General features: G+C 42.1%; 2 protein-coding genes across 2 annotated transcripts in view; both read left to right on the forward strand.

The window, feature by feature from the left end:
* Positions 1-24,800, forward strand: part of rpl15 (ribosomal protein L15) — a 332,935-nt gene that overhangs the window by 255,339 nt on the left and 52,796 nt on the right. The gene's annotated exons all lie outside the window — the stretch shown is intronic.
* LOC141755043 (ubiquitin-conjugating enzyme E2 E2-like) overlaps positions 1-24,800 on the forward strand; it is a 74,922-nt gene that overhangs the window by 40,975 nt on the left and 9,147 nt on the right. The window contains exon 4 of the mRNA XM_074614603.1: positions 19,120-19,252. Within this exon, the coding sequence (XP_074470704.1) occupies positions 19,120-19,252 (133 nt within the window). The remainder of the gene's footprint in view (positions 1-19,119; positions 19,253-24,800) is intronic.

Below are 24,800 nucleotides of genomic sequence, written 5' to 3' on the forward strand. Positions count from 1 at the left end.
TGCCTAAAAAATGTCTTATTCAGCGTTCATACTTGTACTTGTACTTAACTCCACCTGTCTGTGTCACTTCTGGTTGCAAAAAACAAAGATGGCGACAGCCAAAATGCCAAACTTGAGGCTTCAAAACAGCAGTCCACAAACCAATGGATGACGTCATGGTGACTACGTCCAGTGGAACAGTGGAAACATTTTAAATGTAGAACATAACACATAAAGCCTGCACATACAAAAAGGGTTGTAAGCCAACCTAGGTAACTGATTTATTTAGGGTATAGAAGAATGCCAAAACTAATAGATAGGTTACGTAGATAGCTTACGTCTCAAAATGAAATAGTTAGTTTTCCTGTCTGGGTCTTTGTCTCCAGGAGGCAGTGGGATTTGTGGTGTTTTCCATATATTTTGCACTATTGCCCACATACTGTAGCAGTGATCAGAGCAGGACATAGTATTTCTTATTCCACTGTCCACTTTATCCCCAACTACAACTCCTTTTTATGCCTCCGCGTCGGCGACAGCCATGGCCGGAGGCATTATGTTTTAGGGTTGTCCGTCCGTACGTCCGACCCATTCTCCTGAACATGATATGTCAGGAATGCCTGGAGGGAATTTCTTCAAATTGTGCACAAACGTCCACTAGACAGTAGAGAGATTACAGGAAAAAAGGGAGAGAGAAATGTAACAAAGGTCTCCGGCCAGACTCGAAACGGGGACGTTGCGGTTGATGGTTGGCATCTTAACCCTTCAGCTACGGGGGGCCCAAACTAAACTCTCTATTAGCCTGTGTGCCTATTACCTGTAATTTGAAATAATAAAGTGATTTGTAGCTTGTTTTTCTATGACTTTAGGCTTACTAGGGAAATTTAGGAATGAGCACATTCTGCTGGTGCTGTAAGAGATATCATAGTTTGATTTACTATTGCTAAATAGTATGTTGTAACAGACCCAAATCATGGCTGTTGCAAAGCTTCATTTACCAAAAAGCATATTCCTAAGCCTAAGAGAAGGACCAAATATGCATCACTCTGAGAATTTTTGGTCAATCGGATTTTCCTCTCTGAGGCATCCTAGTGTCTGCATAGTAAGATTGTCATTCCATTTGAAAGTGGTGTGGAAGCCCTTTTTGCATCTGCACCAAATCCAAGGCCAAACACGCATGTGAAAACCTCTAAAAGCAATGCAGATTATTTCAATAAGATTGGTGAACAGCATCACAGAGATGACTAAAGATTCCTTCCCTATGATCTCTTTGGTTCAGAGTCAACTGATGTCCTTAAAGACAGCAAAACAGGATTCACTCTGAAACAAAGGTTATTGGTCAGGATGAAAATAGACAAACATTTGCTCTTTGAGAAGAAAAGGTTTTAGGGCGACATGTCTTGTTAGGTCATGAATTATTATTTCATTTTATTAAAGTGAAATGCTCAATATATAATGATGATGATCATCATTTGTGATTTAGCACAGGAGTCATGTTAGTGCTGTCGCTTATGGTGTGCACACTTACCTAACCTGATTCATCCACCTATTCCTGATATAGTGATTTTGTTCCTTAGCTTTGGGTCTTCACCAAGCAAAACATCGCCAAACCTATCTCCATTCTCTTTTTATTGTTTCTCCTTCTTCTTTATTTTTTCATTTCTCTCTCTCTATCTCTGTTTTATTGGCTGTAGTTCCTCGCAGCTAGTGGAGGAGGGTTAATGAATTACCATTTCTGCACCGTGATGGGAGCCATTAATGGCTCCAGCAACAGTAAAGGTTATCATAAACACATTTGCCTCCCTTTAGTGGTTGAATGTGAGTAGATGAGGGAGAAATGACTCATACCCAACATTATCATTTACTTAAATTATCACTATGGATGCAGCATAATAGGCTGCATGGGAGACATATGCCAACTAGTTATTACCTCCACCAAGGCCGAAGGCCTAGGAAGGAGGTTATGTTTTCACCGGCGTTGGTTTGTCCGTTTGGAGGACAACTCCAAAAGTCCGTGATGGATTTGAATGAAATGTTTTGGAGGGGTGGGGTGTGGCACAATGAACAATCCATTACATTTTGGTGGCGATCCGGATCATGATCCAGCTTCAGGAATTTTTTTAATAACTCCGCTCAGCCTGTGCATTAACACCACAGGCTTTAAGACATGTGCAGTGTAACTGATGACGCGTTCATGAGGTACCGGTCGTCTCAACATAAACAAAAACACATGTGGATGATAGCGCAAGCTGAACGGCGGGGCGGGGGGTGGGGGGTTTAGCGACGTACATGAAACCTGCCTTGGTGGAGGTCTCCGAGTGCACTTCTAGTTGAGAAAGCATCAGGGATCATTCATGAAGTCAACAAAGTGGTGTAATTTTTTTTAAGGAAAACTGTGGGATATGTAAATGATTCGTGAGGTTCCAAGTTTATGTTTTCTATGGCAAGGTTCCTTACCTTTTTGGGTGAAATTTGTCCGTTGCATCATATTTGCCATCTTTTCCTGATTGAAATAAAAATCCAGCCAATTTTTAGACTTTTTTATTTTGGCAGGTTTTTGTACAGCTGCTTGTGTTTAGATAACATTTAACATCTGAGACATTTGGCTTCTTTTGTTAAATTAAAAAAGGTATATTCCTCAAGGTAAGATATTTGGGAAAAAAATATCTTTTCTTTCATAAATAGGGATGTCAGCATACCAGCAGTTTAGTAGTCGATACCAATACCAGTGAAATTCCACGATTCTCGATAGCAATTTGATACCATGATAAAAAAACAAAAAAAGTAAAACAATAAATCCCATGTGATTCAACATCTACTCCTTTGTTACCGTTTGCATACTGGTTTTTGTTAAGAAGTTAAACAGGTCATAATTCCCTCTTTATTATCTATTCTATATTGCTGTGAAAACATCGCCTTCAAACACTGTATTTATTCAAGTTTCTCGCCAAAAATTACATTTTGAAAATACCATGATAATGTGAGAATTTACCCTTGCCCAATTCTCAATTTTACTGAATAGAGCCTGAACGCAACATAATGTAAATCAATGGCACCTTCCGTGTTGAAATCAGCAGGATGAGAGCTAGTTAACGTTAACTGTTAGCAGCCGGTAAGCTGCACAGTCCTGCACGGAGCTAACAGCTAGCGTTATCTAGCTCTCGTCCTGCCGATTTCAACGCAGATTTGTTGTTTGCAATGTAGCATTATCAGGGGGAAAATGCGTGTGTCCCCTGTACATGTCGACAGTGAGTGGACGTTGGTCTCGAGCCCTAACGGTACCCAATGTAGTGTAGAAAAACGATCATGTTTTCAGAATTTTGGCATCGATTTGGTACCGAAGTATTGGTTCTTTTGACATCCCTATTGACAAATAAATGTTGACTCGAGGTCCACTCACTAGCGTTTTCGAAAGCTTTTCACCTCATCTCTTGATCTAAATTGTTGAGCAACTGAGCACACTCCATCCACTGATGAATGTGTCGAAGATGTGTTTGAAAGCTTCGGAAAAAGCTTGCAAGTTCAAGGTCAAGAATGAACCTTCAAGCTGAACCACAGAACGTTAATTTGTTATTGGTACTGAAACTCCGGTCTCGCATTCGACAATTAATTTAGAATATTTCAAATGATACACAACCAGATTTCAAAATAACACACTTATATTCAAGAATATATACATAATTTTCTATTTAACAAAATTAACGTATCAAACCAGTATTTAATTGTCTCAACACAATGCAGTAGTACGAGAACTTAACCTAAATAAAATACAGTCTAAACTGATCAAAATCAGGAAATATTTAATAAAAGAATGAATAAAAGAGGCTAAGAATCTGATCAAGCATTCAATGTCAACTTTCGGTACTTGACTGTTTTTGATAATCGTAGCTAGTCTTTTCTGTCAGTAAGAGTCCGATACCCAAACCTGATGGATAGATATAAGCACCAAAACTATTGTCAGCTTCAGTACAAAAAGAGAAGGCCTACAAAATGTATGGTGTTTAAATAAAGTTACTTTCTACAGTATGTTGTCAGCTGTCTGTGCACACAAATAATAAATGATCAGTTGTTTTTATTTCACGGTAACAATTCATATTCAAAATAGAAAAACTGAGTGCATAATTTACCGTGTTGAAAAGCAGAACGACATTCTTTCCTCCTCCCATTTCCAGCTGATTTATTGGAAGAGTAAAAACCCATCTGTGTGTCTGCAGAAGAGTGTGTTAGAGCGAGGCTGGATACACATATAGGCAGAGAGCAGAGAGAGGGAGGGGTTGGAGCTAAAGCAAATACCCAAGCTAACAAAATGACTAACAGAAAATGAAGACACAGAGCCAGAGAATCCCCCCTCCTTCCTCAGAGTCAGCAGTATGGTTGCAGCTTTGTTTTGCTTGTATACTGTAATGTTTCTGTCATTGACAAAATGGTTTGCGGTCTGGTCTGGCACACATGAAAACAAACATGGCAGCATACTGTATAATACAGTGTCCACTTTATTAGTTGCACCTGTGCAGTCTGATGCAATTCAATACAACTGTTCTGCCATAAAGTCTACTTTTATGATGCCTATAATGTTCAATTCACAGATGTGTTGATTAAAAATTCAATGATACCGTATGTTGGAGCATTGAGGTCATAGTTAGTGATGGTGTTGATCATTATTAGCTTCTTAAAGATAGATGTCATCACAGGGTTGTTTTGTTTGATTGCATTAGATTGTACAGAGATGGCTAATGAAAGGGTCACTTAGTGTAGATAAAGATACCACAAAGGTCATGCTATATTGTATCTATTTAAGTTTTGGGTTAAAGAGCGTTCTTTTCCGTTTTTTTTGGGGGGTTTTTTCAAATGGAGTCGCCCCTCAGCAAAAAGCAGTGACGTAGTTTACCAAAGTAAGCTAATCAATAAGGTTATGAATAGAGTCAACGTTAGCTGTGTGAGTTTGGAAATAACTGAAAGTGTTAGTTCCGAATTTGTAAAGTGGAGTTGTATGTATACTCCCGCGTTCTGCGAGGTAAAATTACTGTTTTTGTGAATGTAGTCTGGTGGCTTTGAAGAGAGCGATATAACGGCTTCAGTTCCCCGGGAAAGAGCTGTCTGACGGCAAGGTAAAGCAGCTGTGGACGGGAGCAACAGAAAAACGTATTTTAACCACTCTAAAAAAATCAATATCAGTTTAAGTATACGCTATATATAGAATATTTTCACCGCTTTACCTTGCCGTCAGACAACCCTCTCCGATAGGGAAACCCTTATATCGCTGTCATCAAAGCCGCCAGACTCCATTCACAAAAACAGTAATTTTACCTCACAGAACACAGGACCGCTGCCTCGATTGGTTAGTTTGTTTGTGTTAGTGTGTTTTTCGCATCCAAACTAGCGTGGCATCCACACAACAGTATATTGCTTAGCTTCCATGCCGGTTCTCCTGTCTGCTTCTCCAAACACGGAGCATGCAAACCGCCATCTAAGTTACTGTAAATACACTGACTATAAGGATGTATATATACTGTACATGTAGCAGCCTCATCATGCCCAAACCTACCTCAGGTCACGTGGGAAAGCACCACCGGGAAGCTACAGAATGATATAAAAACCTAAAAAAGAAAATAATAATAATAGTGGGCCCGCCCTTTAAACTATCCATTGTCAGTTCAACCCATGGTTAGGTTAGATTCACTAGCGAGTTAATTGGTAACATAGCATTTACTCACAGTTACCTTATCCACTGATTTAAATCAGTGAGCTGTTCTGAAGAAGGATTTTTGAAAAGACACTTGTGGTGTCAGTGGTATAAAAAAAAGATCATGACACTTTATCCCTTGGTATCTCATCTAATTCTTATACTTTAACCTCCTTAAGCATCTAGTCAAGTGTCGCGCCGTACCGAGTAAGCTCTAACCAAACTACTCTCTGTGAAAGACCCGTCAGGATGTTGCTGTGTTTTCTAAAGATAAGACGTGAGGTAACTGACTTGGGGATGATGAGCTTTTCCCATGACTGCACTGTCGGTGCTCGCCATCAAAGCAAATCATCCACAAAGCCTGAATGGCCTAATTCATTTCCAACTGCTTCGTATTGATGCAAATCTCACTTCTTATTTGAGGCATCATTAGAACGAGCGTGCGGGGAGTGTATTAGATTTGATGCCTGCTCACGGGCTGTCACCAACATTTAGGAAGTAATCTGTGTCTTGATTCCTTATGCTCTCGTTGGCTAATTTGATAGCTTAATGTTTGTTGATTTGTCCCTGAAGGGCCTATTTGGAGATTATGAGCCATAAGCAAAGATGAATGTGTGAGACAATTCATTCTTTTATTGTTTTGTTTTATTCCATTCGTCGGCGAAACAGTTTTCAGGTGAGACAAGCAGCGCTGTTGTGTCTGCTTGTACTGCTGTTGTTGTTTCCATGGAAATTCCTCATGCACACACACACACACACACATGCACCCAGTCACTGCAGGGATGTAATGTTGCTAGGCAACATGTTCAAGACAATGGGGAAGTGCAATTGGTTTAGTGCTGATTCAAAGGTTAGAGGGTGTTGGAGTGACACCAGGGCTGACCTTCCTCCAATCAGCCCTTCTGATGCATGCTCTCGTCACCTCCGCTCCCAGTGAACTTGTGCATCGTGAATATATCGCCGAACCAAGCGAAGGGGGACAAAGGCCTGCGCAAGCCAACACTTAGTCCTTTTAGCTAAAGCAACAAAGGAATCAAAAGAGCTTTTATCTCGAGGGGATTTAAGCAGTTCACCTCTTTCAGGAGCCTTTTTGCAAAGGATCATTCCCAGAGACCTTGAGTCTACCCTTCATTAAAGAACTGACGTGATGATGCTGGTTAGGGTTCGCTAATGAGGCTTTGAAATCCTGCTAAGCTGCAAGGAACAGCCTCCAGAGATTTATGGCTTAATAATACCTGCTATAACTAGTTGATGGTTGTCCATCAATACCTGGGACCTGGTGAGTTTTCATTAATGAGATTTTTCTAAGAGCCTTGGGTGACTGAGTAAGTAGCTTTGTAGTTAATTAGTAATGAATAAAATGCATCTTTTAAGGGGGATTACACTGTCCGGTCAGTTGCCCAATGTAGGTTGGGGTTTGATCATGAAAACTTCAACATCCTTGAAACTAAATAGGTTGTACGAAATGTCGTCAAACCACATCGAAAAGAAACACATTCCAGTGGCCACACACTCCCTGCTGCCTCTCTGATCTGTCACCAGGAACCCGGGCTTTTCTAAGTAGTTATGACAAGTGATGAATCTTACAAATCGGGATAATGGCGCACACTTTCGGACTGTCTTTCCTCAAAGACGTTTGCGTTTTGTTGCACTCAGTCGGATCTGCACCAAGGGCTCATGCCTGAGTTGCTGGGGGATAGGTTGATTTTTAAAGATTATGCTGCAGCAAATCATCCACAGATGTTGAGATCAGAAGTTCATTCTTGACCTTGGAAATAGAATTTGACAAAACAATCTCACCACAAGGTCCAGTAGTAGCTGTTCTAGAGCTCATAGGATCATATCCAAGATCAACAGTGATCTTTCAATATCAATTTTTAAGCCAAGATGGACAAGAAGTCCTTTTAAAGGAACAGTGTGTAGCATTTCAGGGAACTATTAGCAGAAATTGAATATAATATTCATACCTATGTTTTTATTAGTGTATAATCAACTGAAACTAAGAATTGTTGTGTTTTCGTTAGCTTAGAATGAGCCGTTTATATCTACATAGGGAGCGGATCCTCTTCACAGAGTCCGCCATGTTTCTACAGCAGCCTAGAACAGACAAACCAAACACTGGCTTTAGAGAGAGCCTTTCGTGTTTTTACGATACCTGAAAGCCACTGTAGTGGTGCAAAACAGCAGAGGGTGAGACTGTGGTACCACCAGCCGCCGTATGACTTCCGTTGCTCCTAAAGTAGTGTTATTATGGTGAGGATGGCCTCTGAGCGAGGCGAACGACGTTACCACGGTTTTGCACTCAGCGGCTCACGTTACCAAAGTCTTGGAAAGGGAGGAGTGAGCGGAGGGGTACTCAGTTGGTTGCAATTTGCAACCACACCACTAGATGCCACCAAATCCTACACACTGAACCTTTAAGTCCTCAGAAAAAAACAGAAATTTGAACATCTACAATTCCATGACATTCTGTGATACGATTAAAAGCTCCAGGACGGCTATTAATGGACCTTCGGTTGTGTTTTTGAAGGCCCTTAAAGTGTGTAGACGGAATGCATTTGAGTCAGTGCAGTGCTGTATCATTCGTCATCAGGTTTTAATCCAGTTACTTTGTAATCTGGAATGGGAGTGGGGGATTAGCCATCCAGGCTGGAAAGTAAGTAGATGGTAATGCTGCCAGTCGGGGTTTCATCCTCCGCTGCCCTCTCCTCTTTGGTCCTGTCTTTTACTGCAGCAAACAGCTGAGCTGAGGCTGACAACGTCCTGCCGGCTTGTCTCTTTGAATCTCATTTTACATAGATCTTTACCCATCTTTATGAGTCACCTCTGCCCTGCTTGTCAAAGGGTGCGATCACAATCTAATCAGTCCACTGTTAGAGGGTAAAACTGTTGGCCCTGCCAGGGGGATGATGAGTGGAGGGACTTCATTTAATCTCACTGGGATTATTGAGTAAAATTTCCTGTTTTATTGAGCGCAGCAAATGATGATTTTTTTTTTCAAAGATAATAACTATCTTTTTCCCCCTCCTTTTTGCAGTTGAAACCATTGTTTTGTATTTGGTTTATTTAAATTGACACTTCCTAATTAGAGGTAATCCTGTTTTTTTTTTATACTAACAAACATTTGGAAAGGGATCAAAAAGCTGTGATGAGTGATTTTAGAGCTCAAATGGAATCGTTCACACATGGTCAAACACGCCCACCAAGGGGAATATCCACTGTGGTTCAAACAGACGACTCCAGTATCATTCGAACAATGTCTAAATGTCTACCGTGATTCTGACTTTCTCCTGACTGGCTTTCTGCCTGTGAGACATATTTTTCTTCATTTACCTGTTTGTAATAGATTTGTGTGGTGTAGCTTCTCTCTACTCTCCCTGGTGAGTCACTGACATTTGCGCAGTGCCCTTCAGCGTAGAAACATAGCTGAGGTGCTTCAATAATAATAATAACAGTATGTTGGTGGGCTAGATGTTGACGTATTTAAGGCATCAAAGACACTGTAAACACACCGAGAGCTCGGTTAGATTTTTTTCACAGCCAGAGGAACAAATGCTATTTGGAAGTTCTGGTTTAGACTAGGGATGCACCGATACCTCTTTTTTCCGACCGAGTACAAGTACAAGTACTTACATTCGGGTACTCGCCGATAACGACTACCGATACGAGTACTTCTCTGTGCCAAAGGACCCTCGTTAACAGCCAGCTGGAGGGTGTGACCGACACACGGCAGGCTGGGGGGTCCCTCATACGAGGCGGTGCGTCGCGATTGGCTCTAGGTCGGCTTGGAAAGGCTCGGGGCGAAGGTGCTACCCGAGGCCGTGGCCAAAGTGTCACCGGGGCGGACTGTCCTTAGTGCGCCCCAACCGCGTCGTGCCCCCAGGGCGGGGCTCGGCCCACGGAAAAAGGCGCCAGCGGTCTGCGGCGATGTCTGCAACCCACCCGACCCGTCTTGAAACACGAACCAAGGAGTCTAACGCACGCGCGAGTCAGAGGGTGCAAGCAAACCCCCGTGGCACAATGAAAGTGAGGGCCGGAGCACGCCGCCTGAGGTGGGATCCCGGCACCGCGGTGTCGGGCACACCACCGGCCCGTATCGCCCGCACCGTCGAGGAGGTGGAGCGTGAGCGCTTGCGATAGGACCCGAAAGATGGTGACGAGAGGTTAACGTCACGCTGGCGTAAAGTGGTATCGGGGCCGTTTTGTGAGTACGAGTAAATAAGCACAGTATTGGACCCGATACCCGATACTGGTATCAGTATCGGTGCATCCCTAGTTTAGACAACAATTAAGTTAAGACTTAAGTTCTGGTAAAAAGAAAAAAAAATGAATACTTTTGAGCATGTAGTGTACAGTGCAGTTTGTGATTACTTTCACGTCATTTTCACAGTCCACCACCAGCTAGAATGATGAGAAAATCATTAAAAGAAAAGGGCAAAGGTTTTGCAGATGTATCAGTGTGCAGCCATCCCTAAATCCCTCGCAAAACCCCCGAGCTTTAAAACTGTTAGCGTATGTGACTTGAGTCACTTGACAGAGATGGACAGTCGGGCCTCCTCTTTGTCACTCACCCTCATTAGCTGAATTGATTAGTTAACGCAATCATTGATACACCCACAGGGGAAAATGATAAATGGTGCCACTTTGAGCACAGAGGTCACAGAGCCACTGCTTACTCAAGAGGCTGAAGCTCTATAAACTGAAACCAAAGCAGTTGTATTTGTAAGCTTCGTGGAGCTGCTTATAGCTGATGTTTTAGCTGTTATGTTTTTAGTTAGTTTAGTTACTGTTTACAAGTAATCATTATGAGGAATTGTATTTATTATTCCTGTATGACTTTTGGAAATCCTTTCCTGCAGTATGGGTTTGACCCTATCTTGCATCATATCTTATGCACACAAGATATGGATCTTGTGCACATAAGATAAGAACTTGAGTGCATAAGTTTCAGATCTATGTGGCTCCGTATAGTTGGAGGTCTTTGAAGGGTGCAACTGATTTTTGGAGGAAAGCAGCTAATAACTGGTGTTTTTGTTGGTGTGTTTCAAGTTGACACATGAATACACAGTTTGTACCTTTTAGACTTTTGATTTTTTTTTTACAACAGTTCTATAATCAGTAAAGATTTTTATTTTGTCACTAAAAAAAAATCCTTGAACCCAAAAAAAGGTGCCAACTGGATTTTTTTAACGAAGACTTTGCCTTTTTTTCTGTGACTCAAATATAATCATCAATACCAACTTTTGAATTTGAACTGAAGCCTTGACTCAAGCGCCACCTAAGTTTTTTTCTGGATCTCGTCCCGATAAAGAGTCTCCTCTCAGTACAAAGTTTGGTACCAAGTTGATGCTAAAATTCTGAAAACTCGACGTTACTTGTTTTTCTACAGTACCGTAGATACTGTCAGGGCTCGAGACTAACAGCGTCTCGTCGTCCCAGGGACGATAGAAAATGTGTTTGGGACGCAGTAAACTCACTATCGACGTGTCCAGGGCAAGCACCCTATTTTTTACCTGATAATGCAACATTGGTGAACAACAAATCTGTGTTCAAATCGGCAGGACGAGAGCTAGTTAGCGTTATCTGTTGGAACCCGTTAAGCAGCACAGTTCTGCACAGAGCTAGTTACCTGAAGGCCATTGTGATGCGTTCAGTCTCTATTCAGTAAAAATTTGTATGGGGGCGAATGTAAATTCTAACGTTATCATGATGCGTTCAAATGTAATCTTGTAAAATGTAGTTTTAGGCGAGATACTTGAATAAATTCAGTTGTTTGAAGAAGATGTTTTCACAGTAATATAAAATAGTTAATAGAGAGGGAATTATGAGCTGTTTAACTTCCTAACAAACTAATGATTGTATTGAAGTACATGGGATTTATTGTTTTACTTTTGTTTTGTACCGTGGTATCGAATTGGTATCGAGTATCGTGGAATTTCACTGCTATTTCTATCGATTACTAAATTTCTGGTATCATGACATCTCCGGTGTTAACGCTGTCTTTTCAGGATCAGTTCCTTTTGAGGTCCGGTTGCACATGAAGTCTGCAGTCATTCAAACTACATTGTATCCATCTTATAACAGGTGGACATGACTGATTGGACCATATCAGATTTTTGATCTTTGGTGTAATCAATATTAGGCAAACTACCTCCGTTATACTGACAGATCACTTCTCAATAACAAACCATTATTAGCCAAAGTGTTCAACCACAGATTAAAGATGCAGATTAGGAGAAAACCCGGTGTGTCCTAGAAGAGATCTTTGAAGATGCTGAGCGATCGATTCGATGTCCTTCATCATCCTGTTCCATATGTATACTCCGTCCTGGTTCATGGGTCTGTTGTCTGTTGTCAGCCTGAGGAGATCGGGGCTGACGAGAGGAATAGGGGGATGATGAGGCTGAGTACACTTGCTCATCAGTTTGTCTTTTAGCTCCAGTGTGTTTGAGCACTCTGTTTGAACTGCGAGCGGTCTTGTTTGTACTTCCCCTCTCCTCACTGTAGGCATCACTGCATATGTGTGGGTGTGTGGCAGAGGAATGCGGCTCCGCTGGTCTCGACATGGCACAGAGATTTTTAAAAGACTGTTTATTATTGTGGCTTCACAGAGCTGGAGTCTGTCTCAGATGTCTGTCCTTTCGTTCTTTAAAAACGAGAACAGGCTTCTAAATTTTAGAGAAAAAAACATAAATCAGTGAAAAAATGCAACGCTCCCTTCATGAATTGTCACAATGTGCAAACTGTTATAGTGTTTGACTAGCTGCTGATGTTGACCATTCCTCGTGCTGTGTGGAAATTTAAAGCTGAATTGAAAGTGTTGGTTCATGCAGTAGGATTTTTCTGTGAGATCATGTGAGAGAAAGATACGATTTTTCATGAAAATTGTTACGCACAGAAACCTTGCACACTGAGTCGGATGCATTTTATTGTTATATTCATTGCGAAAATTCGTAATTCGTTTGCATTTACTGTGGCTCTGAGTGGTCAAGGAAATTTAACCTGTTTTCCGAAAGTTTGAATGTCGGACGAACATCAGGAAGTTAGGACTTTGATTGTTGGAAAAATTATCCCTTGTGACGATCACAATTCAATAGTTCAGAAAGAGTCCTGCACAGCTATGTTGCATAGAAAGTGTGCTGCGTTGTAAACAGTTTTGGAGTCAGTGTGTAAACGTGATTGACACTTGTGGTCGTATTTATTTTCAAACTTGGTCTGGACTTTGTGTGAAAAGACCGTGACATTGAGGATGAAGACAAAATGCGGACAAAAGATTTGCACATGCTCCCGGTTATTTTAATTTAATAGAGCAATGTTTCGATCTAACAGAGGTCTTCATCAGACATTGTCAAATCACCGTCACATTGCAGAGCGAGCAATAAACACAAAACATATTCATCACCTAGGTGATTGTGATGTGCATGATTGAGGGTCAACAACTCTCAAAGTGAACCCATCAGAGCAGAGCTGGACAACACTGTCTCATACTCCCACATACAGTAGGGGACAAATCATGCCTCCATAGAAAGGGTAAACACAGATACAAAATTATATAAGGCGGCACATGTTAAATCCAACACATCAAAAATTCAAAAACGATTTTTCTAACTTTTACGCTTCACCTTCTCACTTAAGTTAGAAAGTTTCCCTGGCATACATCAAGGATTAAAGCCATAGAAATAGAATAGGATTAGAAACGGACATTCAAATCAGCATTGCAGGATGGTCAGAACGGCGACCATTTTTATGTGTACTGTTGCCATTGCAACCGTTGTAGCAGGCTAACTTCCGTACAAACTAATCCAGTTTACGGCAATCGGGTTTGCAGTAACGACTAAAACAAGGAGTGGAGTAGTAATGTTACGAAGCATAGAAAGCCAGAGTGAATGAGTCAAATTGAACAACTTTTCCATCCGTCTCCGGAGCTGCGTCCGGTCTCTTCCCGACGGACTACGACCACAATTTACAGCCCCACTGACGTATTGTCTTGTCGCTATAACAACTCACAACAATTGCCAATTTTTGCACTAGTCAAATGACCACAGAAAACAGTTCAATGTCAGTTCTACTCCTATTTTATTTGAATTATTATTTTTTATTAGGGATGCACCGATACCGGTATCGGGTCCGATACTGTGCTCATGTACTCGTACTCGCAAAACGGCTCCGATACAACGGCACTGATACCACTTAACGGCAGCGTGACGTTAACCTCCCGTCACCATCTTTCAGGTCCTATCGCACACGCTCCACCTCTGGGGCTGGGGCGCACTAAGGACAGTCCGCCCCGGTGACACTTTGGCCACGGCCTGGGAAGCACCTTCGCCCCGAGCCTTTCCAAGCCGACCTAGAGCCGGTCGCGGCGCACCGCCTCAGCCGAAAACATATTGCCTCCCCAGCCTGCCGTGTGTCGCTCACACTCTCCAGCTGGTTGTTAACGAGGGTCTTTTGGCACAGAGAAGTACTCGTATCGGTACGCGGTATCGGCGAGTACCCAAATGTAAGTATTTGTACTTGTACTCGTACTCGGTCTGAAAAAAATGGTATCGGTGGATCCTTAACTTTTATTAACTATTATTATTATTCAAACAAAAGCCACGGTTTGAAAGTTGCTTTGGTCAATTCTGTCTTCATCAACAATTTTCAAGAAAGTGCACATCATCATCCCTTAAACATACATTAGAGCCTTTGTGTGATCATCATCACTGAGTCAATAATCTGGAATTAGCAGTAGCCTTGAAGTGACAGATGGTTAACATTTCAAATCCCCAAACATTTCGTCAAATCCCCAAACTGGCTGGAAAAGTGTGTGTGAAGAAAAGCCAACCACTGTGGAGGTGCCCTTGAGTGGGACATTGAGGCCCAGCTGCTGCTGCGGCAGCACAAGGCTGTGATTGTGTCTGTATGAATGTGTGTGTGTGAATGTGCAGCAGGGAATTACTGTGAAAGAGCTCACTAGACTTTTCCTTTCTAAATAAAGGTATAAAAGGGTAATCTGACGTACACTGTATTCTGTTGTTTCACTGTGATGTCTTAACAAGTTGTCACATTAAGGCTACTGTCTCAGCCACAAACTGACAAACACCCACTCGGTTCAAACATTAGTCGCATTCAGCATTTCTGTGCTGAAGCGAGACTGCAGAGTGAGATTTTCTGTTAGCTGAGTTCTTCCCCGTGGCCCTGGGCAAGGAAACGCAGCAGTCTCAAACCTCTGTAGCCACCAGTGAAAGTTCCTGTATTTTTATATTGCAGTGTGTGTATGTGTGTGTGCCCTGCCTGAGTAAAAATAGTTTTCAGGAAGAGCTACAAAAGAGGTGGGAGGGAGGGAGGGAGGGAGGGACGGTGAGAGATAGTATGAGATGGTGCGCTCGGGTGATCCAAGCAGTGTTATAAAGGTGTTGGATGGCACGGCACTCAATAGTGAGAGTAACATATTATTGAATTTCAAAAGTAGTACAATATATATAGAGATATAACAGTATAAGAGTTCTTGGAAGAGCTGTCAGATAAAAAAACATGCAGCCATAAGTAGTTGATGTGCAGATTCCTGCAGTGCTGCAGTCTGAATATATAAAACGATTTAGTCTGAATGTGCCTGTTGTTGTTTCTGACCGGTGATAACATCTTAAGGTTTTAATACCCGAAGCAAAACCCAATTTATTAATTCATTCATTACTCTCCATCCAATCTGTTTATTAATCTTTAATTATCCTGACGTTATGTTGAATGACCTGCACAGCAGAGAGGACATTTTATTTTAGGATTCCATCACCACAGAAAAATACCAGCAAAGTAAGGCACTATAGAGCAGTGATTCTCAACAAGGGGTCCGGGGACCCCCAGGGGTTTCTTGACCGAGTTCCAGGGGGTCCCCAGAAAAATGGGGAATAGTTTATTTTCACTATGTAATTAATAGAAGTGAGCCTAATGTGAGTAATAGAGTCCTAAGAGTGACTATTCTGATCATAGGTTTCCCTTCCTCCACAGTTATCTCCTCATCTGTTGTTGACAACTATAGACGTCTGGTCTGAATCATCTAGCAACCGATATGTTTTCGGTCGGAACTCCCTGAAGCAAAATCGTATCAAATGGGGGTCTGTGACCTAATGTGTACCAAATTAGGGGTCCTTGACACGAAAAAGGTTGAGAACCACATTATCCCGCTTGTTACGCGACTACTCACTTAAGAAATGAATAGTCTGACACAAAAATGGTCTGCCAGAGTTCGACATCAGAACTGCGTCCATAACAAGTCTGTTATACATAGCAGCGGTCTGCTATAAAGAAATAACAGACTGTAGAATGCTGTGATTGACCAATCAGAATCAAGTATTCAACAAAGCCGTGTAATCCGTTATGTTCCATTATAGGTTCATTTTCCAGGTTTCTGATGTGTTTTCTCTGGAAAAGCAACCGAAAACCCCTTTTAGTTTAAATGCAGAAAATAGTCTGTGGTTCATAAACCGCTTTATGATGTGATCTAAAGGCCCAGTCACCCTAGAAAATATACAAAGCAAAGTTCACACCCTCGCTAACATGTTAGCCAACTAGGAACACACAAGAGCTATAGTCAATCACAATGGCTCTCTGTGCTAGCTCGCCTGCTAAATGCCAGTTAGTTAGTAACTTTGTTAACTAGATAATGAGTTCTGACGATGTATTCAAGAGATGTATTTGGAATGGATGGAAAATAAACCCTCAGGTGGACAAACTAATCTAAAGCAGAAAAACGTGTATGTGCAGATGGTTGGAGTTTTTAACGTGCATAAAATAGCACTGATTGGCTGCTTCCATCCAATCAGATCAATGCATCTGACTGCTAACTGTAAGCATGATATAAATGTCTTCTTGTGTGGGATGGGATGGAGCACAGCATGCTTCTAGGCTATCTAGGAAATGCCTTTTTTTGCATGGCAAATTGTCCCTTTTACCTTTTGCAGTTGATGGTCAGTTGTGGCCTCAACATATTTCATTTTTCAGTTCCAGGCTATATAAAGAATTCACAGTTGCAACAGGGGCGCTAAAGGATACAGAAACAGCCACATCTTAATTATAGAGCTCCTCTAGCGGGGTGCGCTCAGTGCTCCAGGGTCATTATTAATGGCTCATAGTGTGGAAATTGACACCGTGGGAAATAGCGGGGTCCATCATCGTCATTTAGCCTTCATTATGAGCTGCACTCTTTTTAATCACGCTTGAGTTTTGGTACGTTCGAAGCAGATTCCTAAAGATAACTCCCCAGCAATTGGACATAAAGACAGTGACGTTTTTTAAGAGAGCATACCATATCCATGAGGCGAATTATGGATTTGTGTGTCCTCCATCATTCTGACAGGCCTAGACAGGTGGTAAAAATATAGATCCTTCTCTTACTGGATCCCAAATCTTTCCTCCTGTCAGAGCGGGTTGTACCAGGCTGCAGGAACAGGAAAAAAGGAGGAGGTGGTGCTGCTGCTGGCAGAGCTCTAAACATTTCCAGATGCTGCAGACTGAACTGTGGGAACTCGGTGGAGAGAAAAATCAGTGGTTGGCCAACTTTTAGAGGCCTAGCGGATGATTTAAAACGTCTACCTTGCAATAGGATTTGACTAATAGCGGGTTTTTCAAGACCAACACTGGTAGTTTGTGGATTACCAACAGTTGCATTTATGTGCTGCTATTCATTAAAATAAACCAGACTTGTATAACAAGCTCGACTTGGTGGTTTGTCGCAAAGGGTACATTAAGCGTAATAGAGGAAATTATAAAAGCAATAATCATTGTAATAAAAGCTGTGTTTCACTCCAAGTTTTATTATTTTCTGTGTAGAAAAGCATTTAAAAAAGCAGTTAGACCATTGTAAAACACGATAACTCTCCACTGAAACCATTTATAATACTACTAATAATACTCTTTATTCATGTAGCACTTTTCAAACACAGAGGTCTACTTTTTCCCAAGATTTTGGCCACAAAAATGCAGTTTAGAGATGGGTCTAGACGCTCTGAAGTCATTGATCGAAGTTTCTTTAAAGGGCCAGAGTGTAGCATTTCAGGGGATTTATTCGCAGAAATGGAATATAATATTCATATCTATGTTTTCATTATTGTATAATCACCTGAAACTAAGAATCGTTTTATTTCGTAAGCTTAGAATTAGCCCTCCATATCTACATAGGGAACGGGTCCTCTTCACGGAGTCCGCGATGTCGCTCCGCCATGTTTCTACAGTAGCCCAGAACGGACAAACCAAACACTGGCTCTAGAGAGAGCCTTTCTCTGAGCGAGGTGAAGGGCGTTACCGAGGTTTTGATCTCGGCGGCTCACGTTACCGCAGTCTTGGAAAAGGGAGGAGTGAGCGGAGGGGTACTCAAGTTGGTTGCAATCTGCAACCACACCACTAGATGCCACCAAATCCTACACACTGTTCCTTTAAAAGTGTATGTTTGAAGTATTCAGGTCCAGAGTAAATAGAGCTGTTACAATAATAAAAGGTCAATGTAGGCACCACATTGTGGTTTAATCAAATCTGGCAGTGCTGCTCTACAACCATTTAAAAAACTATTTGATACACAAACATAGATTTCCCCATCGATGTCACGTCAGGCCACCGCCTGATGCCGAGCAGAGCGATTTATTGGCCCTCTCGTCCCCCGCCGGCCCCTGGTACACTATCGCTCTCCGGACTATTTTTATCCATCCAGGAGAACATGTCGGCATCCTTTCCCCCGGCCTGCTCCCATAATTCCTCACTGTGTCCAAACACACGCTGACAAGAAATAGGTCTGCAGTGGGCCGGTGCTTTACAACAGGCTGCTGTTTCACATGAACAACTCCACTCACACTCTCATCTTACATTTATGTGCCTCACACACACACTCTCTCTGTCTGGCTTTCTCTCTGTGTGTAAATGATGAAAGTAAAAGTAATACAAGAAACCGACAGGGGCATCTGGCCTAATTCCAATAGAAAATGGAATTGGATTAGTGCCTCCCTTCTCGCAGCTGTGTGTGTGTGTGTGTTTTTGTGTGTGAGTGTGCGCACATGTGTGCGTTGTTTGTAGCGAGAATCAAGGCAACAATGGAGCTCGGCGGCAGCCAGCTGCCCAACGGTGAAGCGCTGATGAACAGCGAGGAAACCGAGCCGCTGCTGCTGCTCAACACCTTCCTGTTTGTGTGTTTCGTGCTCGCCTGCACATCATCCCAGACAGATCAGTCATCCACACGACATCGATCATACTCATCATTTCTCCTGGCTTACAGATGCGGTCTTTGTTGTACACACTGTAGTAATAATCTTCTAATGGATAAGAACTTTAAACGGCAGCTTTGTGCGGCTGATTTAACAGCTGATAATCACACACTTTATTTATTCACTCCCTTGCTGCTGCAGAGAAAATTGAGTTACGCGATTAGAGCGTCTTTTCCCCCCTCAGCCGGTAGATTAAATTTCTCCTCTTTTTTTTTATTTTCCTAATTGCAGTGCCGGTCCTAAAGGAGACAACATCTATGAGTGGAGGTCGACCATCCTGGGCCCTCCAGGCTCCGTGTACGAGGGAGGAGTGTTCTTCCTGGACATCGCCTTCACACCAGACTACCCCTTCAAACCACCCAAGGTGAGTGGTGTCCCCCCCCCTCCCACTCCTTCATCCAGAGCTTTGAACAATGTCACCATTGTCCCAGCGGGCTGTCAGCTTTTAACAATTAGCAATTAGAATTGAATGTTAATACCTTTTTAACTTAAACAGAGGGTGATTTCATTCAAATTGCATTTGGATTCAACTTGACAGGATTTATAGCATTACATTTCAAGTAATTGATCTTGAAAGCTTTCAGAAAATGAACAGCAGCAAGACTGGCATAGTCCTAATAAATCCAGACGTTCAAACGTACAAAAATAATAAACTTATTGCTGTGTATCACAATCATATCAGAGTTTCTATTGGCCCAAAGCTAAAATGGATGGGAGTAATGGACACGGTATGCTTGTTTTATTGGTGCAAATAGTCGCCATCTGTACATATGCACTATTTAATAATGCAGCATCATTTTATAATTTATAGCAAATTATTTCGCAGACCTCCTGACAGAGTGCCATGGACCCCAATTTCAGAATCACTGTCCTATTATTATTATTATACATTATCAGCACAACATCAGGACCCACATGTTTAACTATATATATATATATATATATATATATATATATATATATATGTATGAGTCACAAATATAGAGTTTTATTTAAGAGGCGGATTAATCTCCTAAAACAGCTGGTCACTGCAGCAAATAGCTCATTTGTTGGGGTCTATTTTCAGCGGCGGATTAATCCCCATTTGGTGCTCTATAGTGAGTATTTTGGGCAGTAGAACGGTGTATGTGGTTAGGGGTTAGGGATTGAGTCAAAATAAACTCCAGTGTGTGTTCATGGTAATGAAGGAACATGTCAGAGCCAGTGCAACAGTGTGACTCATTGATGTGTTTTAATAGTTTTTAGACAACAATGGAGCTCTATGGCACAGAGGAAGAAGCTATATCACTACGGCTTTGATACCATACGTTACTGGTTCATCTCTGCCGCACATGGGATTCGCTGACAACAAGAAAAATACAGAATATCACCAGACTTAACCTTTAACTGTTTCTTGTTATTGTGTCCCCTCCTGATGTGCTGCATTCAGCAGCATTTGGCTTCCCTCCAGTGAGGCTGTGGGTTTGTGGCTATGTGTGTGTGTGTGTGTGTGTGTGTGTGTGTGTGTGTGTGTGTGTGTGTGTGTGTGTGTGTGTGTGTGTGTGTGTGTGTGTGTGTGTGTTCTGCTGATGCAAGTGTGTGTCAGTATTTACACATTTGACTGGCTGACAGCGGTTGCCACCTCTCTCAGTTTTGAGTCGTGCTCCTGGGTTTTGGTTTCGAGTCTAGAAATACTCGCGCTCTGTCAGCTATTTAGAGACACGTAGTAAAAATATACCGAAAAAAGTGTAAACAGGAAAATATTTTAGGATATTTTTCCTGTTTTTATATATGGACCATTCAGTATGGAGAGGCACTTATGGTTGAGAAGTGACAGAGTGTTAACAGCAGCAACAGTATAGACTTAGATTGACCAAAAGTTGTGGTTAAAGGGAAACTGACTGTGGCGTTTAAGAGTCATAGAGACACGAAAATCTTTATGAACCGTGCTGTAGAGACCGTGAATACTACACATACCGTCATGGCCACACCACGGCTAATTCATTAGCTAAACTGCAAAACTGTTAAATTTAACATAACGTGTGGTTATGTGTGGGGTCTCTCTCACGCCCACTTCCTGGGAGCCAACACCAACACCACGCTGCTGGTGGAGGCCCAGGCCGTATTGCTGGGCCCACTGGAGGGAAGGGAGGCACGGGAGAACCAGAACCAGGACTAAGTGGGGCAGACTGTCAGACCCTGCTGCAGTAAAATGAGAGGTTTTCTAAAGGAAGTCTGGCAGATGCAGATCTTTAAGCGGTGGTGCTCAACCCTTTTGTCCACAGAGGCCGCCAAAATCTACATAAAATGAAAGTTACTTATTAGTAACTTGAACTTCTTCCACCCGTAGACTGAATATAACTGCTGTGGATTTGATTTATGGTTTGATTGGCCATTTCATGCTGAAAATTATTGAATGTTTTTACAACAAATCAAACTTATTGTGACTGTTGTTACAGCCCTGGGTATTTGATTTGCAGTCTGGTGCGAAATATGACTCCCAATGAGCAACGACGTTCTCCTCATTCCCTCCTGACCAGCTAAATCTGCCTCCTTCCTGGCAGTCCACGCTGAGGGGGGAACGGAGCCCGTATAAACTCTTGGCATCCTGCTGCCTTGTTTTTCCAGTCTGGCTGTGAGCTGTGCCATCCAGCAGCTCACCGGCTCACCGCCACCAATCCGACAGCTGCAGCTGCTCACTACACTGGCTCACTCACTAATGTTAGGATGATAAGGCCAGTTAAGGCTGACACTGATACTCTTAGATAGAGGTTGAGGGTGGCAAGGACACTGGTCGGGGACCTGTTCGGCAGCAGAACCACCCAGCGACGGGCTGAGAGATTAGACTCCTCTGACTAACATTATCCCCCTCTATCAACTCTAATTTCCTCATAGCTCTGAACTGCACATTTTTATCTTCCTCTGCATGACATCATTCTCATTTTCAAACTGTCTAACGTGCCATGAAGCGCCATAAAAGTCAAAGTTAGACCTGCGGATGATCAGCCATTCAACGCATTCCCTCCTTTAAACCAATTCTCTCAATTAAGAAACGTCATGATGACTGCCTCGTCATAAAACTATGAATCGGTTCAATTGCTTTTCATTCCGTTTGCCCAAAATGTCTATTAAATGTGGACATTGTAAATGAATAGAACTGAGGTAATGATAGAAAAACATGCTTTATCATAGCTGAGCCAAATGTGTAAATGTGTAGGGAACTTTTGCAGCCTGCAAAACCAAACTTGAATTACCTTTTATATGTTGTTTTTAACTTTTTGCTGTTTTGTTTATAAGTCTGTCTGGCCAAGACTTCCCTGGAAAAGAGAATTTAAATTTAAATGGGACTATACTGGATAAATAAAGGTTAAAGAGGACCTATTATTACCTATCACCTACGTTAAAAAAAAGCTTTATTTTTCTCATACCGGTTGTCTGAAACGCTCTGTGTAAGCTAAATAATGTCGGGCTAGCAGGTCATTGTGAAATAAACCCCTTCAGGGCGATGCAAGGCCTGTCGGGGGTTTATTTCACAACAATGACTCGGCTCGATGTACATTATCCCTTACGTGTTACTTGGTGACATCACCACGTTACGGAAGAAAGGGCAGGAATTCAAGCAAGGCGTTTCAGGCAGTTCAGGAGCAGTGTTTCTGTGGGGGAGGGTAACTCCCTTTGGCGTGGACTTTGGGTTTTGTAACTTTACAGCCCTTTTACATGCACTAAAAAAAGCTATTTAAAACACTAAAGTAAAGGAAAAGAAAAAGCACAAAAGCATAATAGCGCTGGGCAACATGATGACAAACACTGTGAGATGACACACATTTTGTCAACTGTCAGAGATTGTTTGATATTGTTGTAGCTACGTAGCTTTCCTTTTAATATATCTGGCTGTGTTAGACTGCTGTGGTCAATTCTGCAAATCAGCGAAATTAGTGATGATTGCAATATTCGATTTATGGGATTCATGCATCAATGTGATGAAGTAGTTTTATTTTTCAGGTATGTAATTCACAGAATTAGCTTAAAGGTAGGCATCTACACATGCTTCCCCAGAAGAGAAACTTTTCATTTTGGACGCTCTCCTGTAGTGCTCCGTGTTGCCAGATCAAATTGGCAGATTGGGTTTCCAGCCCAATCACAATGAAAAAAAATGTCATAACCTCGCCAGAAACCCGTGTAAAACCATATATAGTCATTACATGCACAATAGAAAACACATCATAAGCATACAGGCTTCATAACTGCATCAAATAACCAAAGATAAAATCGCAACCCACAAAGAGTGCAGTCAGACAACCAAATAGACACATTCCCATGTCAATGTCAATGATGATGACATCAAGGGAAATAGGTCCTCCCTTATCCTTAACGACGATTGAATACAACTCATGTAACTCAAATATTTCTGGTTTTCTGACCATAAAATGACAGCTTGTTTGGTAATATTGTTTTCACAATATTTTCAAAACCCCGCCAGATTTCATCTTCCAGCCCAATGCTTTTTTCCCACGCCAAAAGTTAATCAAAAGTAGCCCAAGCGGGCGGAAAACCAGCCCAATCTAGCATCACTGCTTCCTTTAGTTCAAATTGTCCACTTTGAACAAAACATATTGAAAACTAATATCTGGATTGCCACGGTGTTTGAAAAGTGTTTCTGTGAAAGCTGTATTTACTCTAGAAACGCATAAATGTTGATCGGAACGAGCGCCGTTACAAAATGAGGATACAGAGGTTGTGTTTAGAGGCTGAGGGATGAATCCATAATACAGAGGGGATGTAGGATTAGACCCTCAGCTTTTGTTACGCGGAGGCAGCATCATAATCTATTAGCATCAGCCATGATGGGATTACAGGCTGTTAATGAGACCACACAGGCCGGCCAAGGATCTTTTTCATGGCTGCATTAGCATGCCAACGCTAACCCGTCTCAGCGGAGGCGTAAGAACAGGAGAAGGGGGCGACTCAGACACGAGACCTACCCCCAGCCAGTCGCCATCAATCACCTCGTCTCCCGTGTCTGCCTTTTCTTGTCACATCTCCGGAAATCCTTTCCGTGTAATGAAAAGCGTACTATTTATTGCTCTGTGTGTCTATAATAATAATAACAGCGTGAGGGTTGTTTGTTTCTGGAGAGTTAATGAGAGGATAAAAGAGGGAGTGAGGGGAGGAGAGGCTGCAGTCACAAAGCAAGCAGAAAAGGGGGATGGAGCCTCTCCTGGTCTGCAACCTTCGCTTTAAGGAAGCAGAGAGGTCAAAGGTCACTCCTTAATGATGTTGTGCTCCTTGTGCTGATGCAGAGCTCTACAGGATTGTTGACTGTTGGCTAACGCGGTTCCACAGGGACCGTCAGTATCACCTCCATACTGTGTAGACACACACATGTATCTCGGTCGATCCTCCGCCGTATTGACCTGTGCATTTCCTAGAGTAGCCTTCAGATGGAGTTGAGATAAGTCAGATGTTTATTAATGCATTAGTATATTGGCAGACATCCATTATAGGCTTGTTTGGACTTTGGAAATCAATCGGAATGTGTTTTACAGCCGACTGTTAAAATTGTTTTTGCTCAGGCAGCCTGGAAGGGGCTGCGTAGTGTGTTTGCAAGGTCGCTTACATCCTTTTCTGAAACAATTAATTGATTAGTCAATCGACAGAAAATCACTTAAAGGGATAATTTGGATTTTTATGCCTCCGTGCTGGCGACGGCCGTGGCCCAATGTATTATGTTTTGGGGCTGTTCCGCCCAATTCTCGTGATATCTCAGGAACGCCTTGTGGGAATTTCTTCAAATTTGGCACAAACATCCACTTGGACTCAAGGATGAACTAATTCGATTTTGGTTGTCAAAGCGGGCCATAACTCAAGAATTCATATGCTAATTATGACAATTTCACACACGTTTAACAGGATAAAATGATGAAGTGATGACA

This window comes from Sebastes fasciatus, chromosome 17 (genome assembly GCF_043250625.1).
Source record: "Sebastes fasciatus isolate fSebFas1 chromosome 17, fSebFas1.pri, whole genome shotgun sequence".
NCBI classification, from domain to species: Eukaryota; Metazoa; Chordata; class Actinopteri; order Perciformes; family Sebastidae; genus Sebastes; species Sebastes fasciatus.